This window comes from Poecilia latipinna, unplaced genomic scaffold, assembly GCF_001443285.1.
Source record: "Poecilia latipinna isolate Pla-1442-1.1 unplaced genomic scaffold, P_latipinna-1.0 Scaffold2020, whole genome shotgun sequence".
NCBI classification, from domain to species: domain Eukaryota; kingdom Metazoa; phylum Chordata; class Actinopteri; order Cyprinodontiformes; family Poeciliidae; genus Poecilia; species Poecilia latipinna.
Window position 1 is genome coordinate 32396 of NW_015114636.1, and position 10627 is coordinate 43022.

General features: G+C 41.8%; 1 protein-coding gene across 1 annotated transcript in view; it reads right to left on the bottom strand.

Moving 5' to 3' along the window:
- The window catches only part of LOC106935774 (dedicator of cytokinesis protein 10-like), a 41940-nt gene extending 31378 nt beyond the window's left edge, over positions 1 to 10562 (bottom strand). The window contains exon 1 of the mRNA XM_015016443.1: positions 10295 to 10562. Within this exon, the coding sequence (XP_014871929.1) occupies positions 10295 to 10402 (108 nt within the window). The 5' untranslated portion in view covers positions 10403 to 10562. The remainder of the gene's footprint in view (positions 1 to 10294) is intronic.
- Positions 10563 to 10627: the final 65 nt, after the last annotated feature.

Genomic DNA, 10627 nt, shown 5'->3' on the forward strand with positions numbered 1-10627 from the left:
AAATAATTTCTGTAAAAAAAAATCATCTTGCTATGCATTTTTATTCTAAATCATTTGTTTCTACCAGAATTAAATAAAACCGTGGCACATTACTCCAGGTCAACATATCGTGAGAATCTCATTTCGACGCATGAGCAAACTTTGAGGCAAGTTTTTTTTTGTTTTTTTTTTTAGTTTATTTTTCTAGATATGATCTGACCATCAAAATGCTGTCATGATTTCGTTCAGCACTGAAAAAAGAAGCTTGTTGTTCTTTATCTTGCATTTTACTTTTGTCTGAGTGGTGCAAAGGCATCGTTGCATTTGTTGATACCAAAACTAGTAGAAACCGCTACTGAAAATAGTTTTGAAAAAAATAAGAGTTGGCAGCAAAACAACTGAATCAGCAACATCAGCTAAACAGTCAAAATGTGTCACTATCTACCACTTTAGACTCCTAACATGCCTTCATTATACAGCATTAAAAAAAACATCAAGTGTGATTCATGTTAACTTTATATATGCCTCAATATAAAGTTTTGTTTATAAATTATAGCCATAAATACTCATAATAATGTTCAAATGTGTTTATAATTACATGTATAATAGTATATTACCTTGTATCTTCCCTTATTCTCACTTAATTTCCGTACAATTTGACAGTTTATGACCTCTGACCTACAAACCGTAAAACTAAATGACCTCCTGCTGGGAGATGTAGTGAAAGATTTTAAAAGTGTCGATTATCAGCATAAGACGGAAAAATTACTTTTAATTACTGGAAACAAATTGACACAAACTGTCCCAAGAAAGAAACGTTTGTTTCCTCAAAGAAAAATACTTTGCAAGACTTGAGGGTTACGAATTTACACATCCAAAAATGGTGTTTGCTGTCAAATTTAAAATGAGGCATTCCTAAGTTTGCTCCTGTACGCTTCCTGTCCCACCTTGAAGTAAAATCCATATCTTCCTGTCGTGAATATGGCACAAGAATGACTGTGCAAGGTTTTTGCAGGGCATCGGGGTCAGACGGCAATGGCAGGAGCATTTTCAGCCCTCCTACTCTGGAATGCAGTACGAGGGAGAGAGACAAGACTGCGATTCACTCGCACAGTCACTGAACTATTCTTAGTCCACTTTATGAAGTGGACCTTCACCCCCGGCCCAGCAATCGCTCCACCAGGACTGTGACTAGAGCCTGGATAGACAACAAGTGCATGCTGCGGCCTGGTAAAGTGAAAGTAAGGACGTTTGAAGCTGAGCTCTTCACAGATGCAAAGTCTGCTAAGCTGCATATAAACGCAGCGGTCCTCTGAATCCTCTGCCTCTGAATCCTCGCCCAAAGAGCCTATTGTGGACGTACATTAGCACAATGCCCGGAGCCCCGGGGGACCCTCGCTCGCTCCGTGTCATTCCTCCACTCACGTGACCTCTCACAGGCACTGCCGTACTGACAGACACACATTTTCACTCGGGCTTTCCCACATGGATCAAACAGAGTTTTCTTCTCTTTTTAATTCAAGCCAGCAAATGGAAACGCGATACCGTCTCAGAAGAAGCGTCTCCGAAAAGCGCATTTCCTGTTTTTTTTTTGTTTTTTTTTTTACGTCCAAGCAAAGACACACACACACACACACACACACACACACCACTAGGATTACTGTGCAGTGCATTATGCAGTGCCCAGACAGTGGAGTAATTCAGACAGAGGCGGTGTTAATAGTGACAGTGACAGGCTCGGGCTCCGGCTATTTTCTCTCCGTCCCGTTTTGAATGAAACGCTGAGAAAAGTGTGACGATCACACACCAAGGCCTGCTGTGTGGGGCGAATGTCTGCAGTTCAGATGTGGAAAAAGTTCAAAATCAGTCGCTTATCTCCGTTAAGAAGATGCACGTTAAAATCTGAAAATATGAACAGAACCACAGCAGAATGGAATAGATCAGATTGGAGGAAGGTCTGAGCCTGACGGGGATGCAGAAACGAGCTGTGCAGGTTAGAGATTCTCTGCAGAGTCGTTCACTGATGGGAACGAATGAATAAGACATCCTGTTTCACACAGTCATGCACAAAAAGCTTCTATGAGGTTCACACCCCAACGCGTTGGTTAGACATTTGGTGTGGAGTTGGATATCAAACGTACGCGAATGGAGTTGGGTGTTGCACAGCGTGAGGTGCCTGTTTGTCTCAGCGCAGTCGCTGCCCTCAGCCTAACAGGAAACTCTGCAGCACATCGTGAAGGTTTACACAGTCAAACGATAATTTTTGAGGATTCAAAAGAATTAAACTCGGCCGCAATTTGCTTAGGTTTTTCATCTGCATGACCTCATAAATTTCCCACATTATAAGTTTAGCACAGCTTACCTACATCTTCACCATAGTTTCAGTTTTGCTCATGTGTTTCCTTTGTCTGAGCCACTGCAACACACTCTGCTGACAAAGTTGACCTTTTCGCAGCAATTTCTGGCGTTCGTGAAGTCATTTTGGTCGCATAAACTAAGTTGGTATAAGTTTAAGCAAACTAACTAGCATTTGCTTTAACATAGTGCAGATCTAGAGGTAAAAGTAATTATTATTTCATATATTCAGGTACTGCAGCCACAATAGAAGCCCAGGTTATCATCTGTTTTCTACCACTTAGTCAGAGTGGTAGAAAATGATGTTGGGATGTGGTCCTTTTTTGTGATGTGGTCTTGATTTTTTTTTCCTTTTCTTTTTTTAGGAGAATTGAAATGACTAAACCCGCTCAGCTGTGTCATCACACCCTTGCTGAGGCAGATGGATGCAGCACAGAAATAAGTTTTTGAGTTTATAAAGTATGATCAACAAATACATTTTGTTGATCATACAATCAGAATTTAACTGGACTTTATGCAGTTAATCTATATGTGACTGGAAAGAATTACATTGTTTTCAATCGAGTTTAAATTAAATGTTAATCACTGATAATCCACATCGGACTCTATTTGAGTATTAAGTCAGTCTCATAGTCTCTCAGAAATATATTTAGACCATGAATTTCTTTCACTTCTCAATGATCTGCTTTACACATAACAAATTCAAAGGAACAGAAACCCCTATCATAAAGCACTTTAACACACGACTAAAGCTGCAGCATGCACCTTTAAACCACTGGCCTACCCTGCTTAGAGAAACTCTCTGCAGCAGAGTCCTAGTCAAAGATGACTGAATCTTTCTCTTCCTCTTTCATCAATCTTCCCCTAATTTTCTCACTGGGTTTCCCCTCGTCACGCAGCTGAACTCTCTGCCACGGTAAAAACCCGGTGATGTCTGAACCAATTACAGACTTTCTGACTCCATCGTTCAAACATTATTCAACCTCTTAACTCCCTCTGTAATGTAAGTCAGTGAATCCGTGAGGTCAGCGGTGTCATCGTTACAGTCAAGGTTGTTAAATATGAAGGGTAATACAAAGAGTCAGAATCCGCATGGAAATAGATTTGATACATATTTCCAGCATCTTAACTGTTTTACTTTAAGGCATAAAAGGTATTTTAAACAACGTATCAAATATGATGGACAAATTAACCAAGTAGACAAAGAGCTCATGTAGGAGCCTGGGTACACACGTGCAATAGTAAAGAGGTTGTAGAAATGATATTTCACACAATTTAGTAATAACCTAAATCACGGTGGAGGGAGTGTGAGAACAGAGAAGGGATGCAGAAGATTAGAAATGATAAAGTCGGGAGGAAAACGGATAATACGCGAAAATCGACAGGAACGCTTCCTGTTAGAATTCCATCCTAATTGACTTCTAACCAACTTTCTCTCCTCTGACACGATTGATTTTACGGATTACAGGCAGGTCCAGCAGACACGCGGCAGGGGTTTCAATAGCTGTTGCTGCACACGGCTCATGGCGAACCAAAAATTGCGTTGACACCTCTTTCTTGTTGAAGCACCACGGCCTGTTGAAGCTAAATCAAGACCGACACAGATCCAGAGCAAGCCCAAGCCTTCCATGTGCACACGAAATTTAAACGGTTTGTCCACACACAACTACAACACAGACACAGACAGAAAGAAATACACATACACAGCTTTGCACGCTGAACGAATAGGCAAGTCAGCAGTCACATGCGATGCACCCCAGGCGGTCGACATGAAGTGTCATGAAGAGGAAGCGGAGTCAGACTGACAGCACGTCCTTTTGACCACAGACAGCCACAACACATCACCGGGACATGTCGACCAAGAGAGCCCCCACTAGCAACAAATGTGCATGTCACAGTGGGCGACGCACATTTTAGCTACGGGAGGCAGGGGAGCCTGGTCGGGGCACTGCAGCAGAAAACATGGCAAAAGACACAAAGCAAACCGTCTCATGGGATGAATGAAAACGGGCAGATGAAGAGAAAGCTGAGAAATCTACAGAGAAGAAGGCAACAAGGAAGTAGAAAATCGTCCCGATTAGAGAGAACTCATTTGCAAAGCGTGTCATTTATTGCCATCTCGGGGGTGTTCCTTTTAGATTCGGAGAGGAAGACTCCTGTAGATTTCCAAGTATCCATCTGGATTCTACACAGAAATGATGACATCTAGCCCAAATTTAAAAATAAGATGAAATTGTCAGCTGCATTAAAGTATCGGTCCATTTTCCCCTCACTGAAATTAAAATAATGTCTATGTGAGGCAGATTTATTAATTCAACATCAATCATACAATTACAATAACATTACCGATCGAAAATAAAAGCATGCACCACTTATTTCTGTGTCCTGGTTTAAAAGGAAATATTTTGTTCTGGTAATGTTTTAAGATCAAGTAATAGACTTTATGTTTATTATCACAATTTATTTCAGTCCATAGTAATGCCTACATTTCAGGGTTTCCCGAAGTGTGTCGTAATGCCTGGCAGGCCACCAGGTTTTCCTTAACTTCCTTATGTTGTCTGATTATTTTAGGTATGTGCTTTTATACTCCAGTAACAGTGAAGGCGGATTAAGCCAGGCTTGTAGTTGACGCTTTGAACTGGGCGAACAATTTACCTAAAGGAACTCTGTAAAATATCATACATTTATGAGCTGAGGAGAGCATATTGGTAATGAATGAAAGTGGCTCGAGAACGGAGCCCTGAGGAACCCCACACATGATCTTTGCTACCTCACAATTGTAATTATCGTCTGACATAAAGTAGGCATGGGCTGCCAAATAAGATCTTAACAAATATAGCACCATTCAAAGACAGACTGATAACAATTGTACAAACTAGATACACAAAGTTTTACAATTTGAAGCCGTCTGACAGACACTGATTTGTAATCAAAAGCTGAAATCCAGCATTAACTCGGCACAGAAGATGACCGGTATGTGGCAAGGCGCGAATCTGTTGTGTTGACAGAAGGACACGAAGAATGCCGAAGACAATGAGAGGCGTTTATCTGTCAAAGCAAAGATAGAACCACGGTGATGTAACGCCGCAAACCAAAGGAGTGACCTACGGCGCAAGGGTGACTGCATGCACAAGCGAGCCTTTTCTGCTGGTTAAACAAATTATGAGCCGCGGTGATGCCAGGGTGAGCATGTTGGCCCAAGTCACTGGCTAAGCGGCTGTTCCATGGAAGCACGGAGGCATGGTACGACATGTGGTTCATCCCACCAGGCAGCCGGAGTCACAAGAATGACACTTGTGTGCACGCTGCTGTGCTGTGCTGCTCGGTTCAGCTGAGAGCCATAATAAACAGTCAGTGCTCCACAATACAAGAGCATTTCTTGTTAAATTGCTTTAATTGCTGCCCTAGAGGAGTGTTTGATATAACGACTACCTCATTTCTTTCTGCAAACAACTCATATTTAATTTCTTCATTACTTCATTAGGTAATTGATGTAGAGCAGCTCAGTCTCTGACACTCTGGTAGGATTTGATAAATCCCTGAAGCAAAAAGCGCATTTTTATTTTTTAAGGGTTTACCAAGGCTCATACATCCCTCAATCCTGCATCTATCTACTCCCTGCATGCTACTCTGCATATTTGGGGATGGGTGGGCTGACCACTCTGAGAAACACTCTGAAAGCATTGATTGCTTTCCCAGAGCTGCTCATCTGAAGAAAAATGCAGCTTCAACAAGCTGAATTTTCCAAGTATTATGTTGGTTGCACTCAAAAAAAAACCCCAACCCTTTCACTCTTGTTCTCAAAAACCGGTATCACCTCAAGACACAGGGAGCGCAAACAGGCACCACATGCAACAGAGACATAAAGGAAAGCGGGCATAGCGAGGGAAGAAGGAAAGTCAGTGGAGGAAGAGAGGGGACCGATGTTAAATGAATGGATAAAACTAGAGAGCATGAAAGGAGAGACGAGTCTGGGTTAGAGAGAGGGAGAGTCTTCACGCTTCGGCGAGCGTCATGCCATAGGGCCCGATTCTGCTGACCTGCTTTCTTTCGCTAACAAAGACTGAGCTTTTGCACACTCCGAAAACCTTTCCACACGTGCACACAACACATTTGGAGATTTGCACGCCCACTTAAACAAAGCCTGTGTTCACAAGTGGGATATGCAGGTCCACAGGCACGTCACCCTCCACTCAGGTTCAGCTCCACGCTTCTGTTTACATCTTTGTACGCACAATATATGATGTCTTGAAGTTGATCTTTTTCATCCCTTTCTGACAATTGCATTTTTGATATAGAGGAAATAATTGAGATAAAGAAGTTTGTGAAAATGCTCATTTTCATACTGGGATGTTTGATAAAAATATACATATAAAAACAACTCTACATATTAATGTTTTCGTTCTGAAATGTCCATGGTTCCCAAAAAGTAAAGCATGAACCAACAGAAATGACAGAATAACAGAAATGGTGCACTAATGCATGATGTTTAGTTTTTATACATTTTTAAAAAATTGTATAAATGACGTAAGCTTGGTCCGACTGTGCTAGCTCCCATCCAGCCAAAGCAGGGATGAATAACATTGTTAAGCCTTTTCAGTTTGAACCATAGCCTGTGAAAATCAACGGGAATGTAGAAATCACAAGGAGTAATGGAGGTGAGGAGGACCAAACGGTGGAAGAGGAAAGAGTTGGCCAAAGAAGCTGGTGTTTGTGCTGCTGCTGCCACCTTCAGCTTCATAAATAAAACAATGAATAACATGTCGGACTATGTGATCTGGTAAGTAGGTGACGTGTCTGATTCGGGCTTCAGTTCGGTAACACCTGTTTGGGTTTGGCTTTGGGTCCATGGTTTCACATTCAGAACTGGTAGGAGTAGTAATTAATTTAAAGAGCTTCCAGTGTTGCCCGTCTCTGACGTTTCTCCCACCGTCTTTCGCTCGCTGGAAGGAGGTGGCATTTGGTTTTACCTTGTGAAGGTAACAACCACCTGGTTGAGCCTTCATCAGTTTTGCTCGTACAATTGACTCAGAGCCTCCTGGAGAAAAACGTTGAGAGCACAGTGGGAAGTTGTTTGGCTCTCTCCTTTGAAATAATCCAGACTCACCTCACTTTCCTTATTAGTTACAGCCAACAGTGATACAATGTGGCAAGCAATATGATAAACAATAACTCAGGTAAAGTTAGCCTTGCTGTGTTTACTCTGTAGATTCTACCACAGAATGGACCCAACTAAATATTCAGCCCAGCAGGCATGGATCAGGTGAAAAAATGGCAACAAAAGACATGCATTTTTTAGTTAATAGGAAAATTACAACATATTTAGGCCAACATGTTCGACTAAACGTGGATCCCTTTAAAGCATTCATCTTTATTCTTACCAAAAACAAGCCCATGCTTAGGCAAGATTGTAGCCACAACATAAATCAACATGACAATTTTCATCCGTTTTGCAAAGCTGTTCTTGTCAAACACTGAAACAAGTCTAAATTGCATCAACGAAATAAATGTTATTGAAAGTAATATGATTAAGATTAATAAGTATCGTTTAGGCTTACTGGTGCTTTCTCAGCATAAATGTTTGCTGCAAGGTTAGATTAGTGCATTAAATTGTCTATGTTGGCTACATGCCCGTTCAGGAAATAGTAAAGTGACTGCTTTACTATTTTACTTTTTAGGTGATCTGAGATGGTGTTTATTTTGAACTAAAACTGAACATTGAATTATAACTTCTTTGTCATCGTTATAATTTTCTGCATTATTTTTATCCTCTAGGTTAAACATTGAAAGTTCTCAAAATATGGTAACATTAAGTGAACATGACTCACTGCATCACTGCATTTAAAAACAGGAACAATTCTGTGACTAGTTATATCTTTACAGTCTACTTTATTCTATTTAAAACAGAAAAATCAATTTGTTCCTCCTTAAGACAATGTTGCCTTAGGGTTTGAAAAGTGTAGCAGCCTTCTTTCTACCAGCTGACTTGCAGCACACAGCAATAACTGGGGGAGAGGTAATGCTGTGTTGCTCTATTCTTAAAAAAAAAAACAACAAAAAAAACCGCTGATTACCCTAGCCCATTTTCAGAACAGGAACAGCTACAATTCGCACAGGGTCACAAAAATTGATCGGTAACAATTTGAATAAATGTTGCCTCGTCCAGTGAGTCTCATTTCTGCAGCGACATTCAGATTTCAGGGTCAGAATTTGGTAAAAACAACATGAAAACATGGACCCATCCTGACTTGCATCAATGCTTCAGTCGGCAGCACTGGTAGAGTCTGGAGAATATTAACTTGGCCCACTTTGGACCCCATAGTACCACTGGAACATCATTTAAACTCCACAGCTTACCTGACCGTGTCCACACCTTCACAACCACATGTCCAACTTAACATGGATGCTTCCAGCAGCATAATTCAACATGACAGTGAGTTATACTCCAATCACCTCAATCCAATAAAGCACCTTTTGAATGGGAGATTTGCATCACTATGGACCAACCTCTGATGAATGGTTCCCACACACTGTTGAATATGTACCCTCCAGATTTAAGGTAATCCAACTCGGTACTACCAAGGTGAACCTAATAAAGTGGCAGGTGATTGTATTTTCTTGTTTTATGCTGTGTGTTGCAAGGACGCCTGTTATGGCAGAATGCACTGCTCAAGTCGATTGTTTGAATAAACCGATCATTCAAATCATGGTCATCGTCAATTTTCACACCAGCTTCTCTTCCTTTTAAAGCTTACTGACAAACATTAAGCTTCTGACAGAAAGAAAATTGCCCATTTCACAATGAAAAGTGACGTTTCTTAAACCTTTTATGCGCTGTACAGTTATTTAAATCATGTTCTCTGTCATGCAATTCCTATCCAAAACCTATTCTAACTCCCTCTCTCTCTCTCTCTCTAGTGTGTAATTCGTCTGTCCTACTGACACAGTAACACCGAAGTGAAGAGGATGGTGGAGGGGGAGTGAAAAAAAAAAAAGACTGGAGTGGAGTGGCCTTTTCTCTATGCTAATCTCCGTAGGCTGAAAACGCTCAGAACAAGACGCAGGATTCATTTGTCTCCTTCCAAATGAATCAAATGCACACCGTAAAAACACAAATCCTCTGGTTTCTCTGTTTTTGTGCCTCCCCCCCCCCAGACCTACCCCTCCTCCCACAATGTTATCTGTCAATCAAAGCCTTTCATTAGAAGGCGCGACACACCCACCACAGCATATCTTCCACGTTTCCCACTATAATATCTTAATAATATAATCGGTCGTCAATTAGGCTCAGCAGAACTCATTTTCATCGTTTCCTCTCATTTTCGACCCTCCATGTTTCCCCCGGTATATCCTCGCACCGCCGGACAGATGTGAACCGCTGCTTGCCATGTCGCATCTCTCTTCTACAAATAAATCGCTTATTTCCTGTTATTTTTTTTTCTTCCTTTTTCTTTTTCTCTCAATTACTTGAGAGCACCCAGCATTAATCCAATCCAACAGGCTTTTCGACCTCTTGGTTCTTCTACATCAACATTCGCATTTATTTATCCCGATCATTCAGAAACGTAACGCGATAATCCTTGCTTTATTCATTTTTTGGCTCTATTGAACCGCTTCCACTGCAGGATCAATAGAGCTGAACAGGCGCTGCCTCTGCTTCTGCTGCGGCTGCACTGCTGCTTTGCGCTCCACCGCTGCACTATGCAACGTGAATGTCAATGTCAGGTTTCATACACAGCTGCGGTGCAGCGGTTCGGCCAGGATACATCATCCGAAATCACTTGCATTCAAGCACCTCATGTCTCTGAGATTTTAAAAATGGAATAATAATAGTAAACTGACAGGTGCTGATGCGTTTTCTTTTCCTTTTTACTCTTTTTCCCCTCCACCATATAAATATATCAATATATATATATATATATATATATATATATATTACAATCCACAGAGGTCCACTCACCGTCACTGCGGAGTGTCTGACTGCGTTGCACGCCGTCTGCCGTATCTCGGCCGCGCTCCCCGGTTTCAGCAGGTTCTTGGTGAATCTCCGGGTCGATTCGGCTGCCATCTCCTCATCTGAGCGGACCGAGTGATCTCTGCGACAGCCCCAGTCAGTTCCTGGCCCCTTCGCACCTAACCCGATCCTTCTGAGCTCTGTTTACACATACGCATACGCACACACTCACACGCACACACACCGACACAGCCTTGCACACACACGCTTCTCTCTCTCTCTCTCTCTCTCTCTCTCTCTCTCTCTCTCTCTCCCTCTCTCTCCCCCACCCCCCCCCCC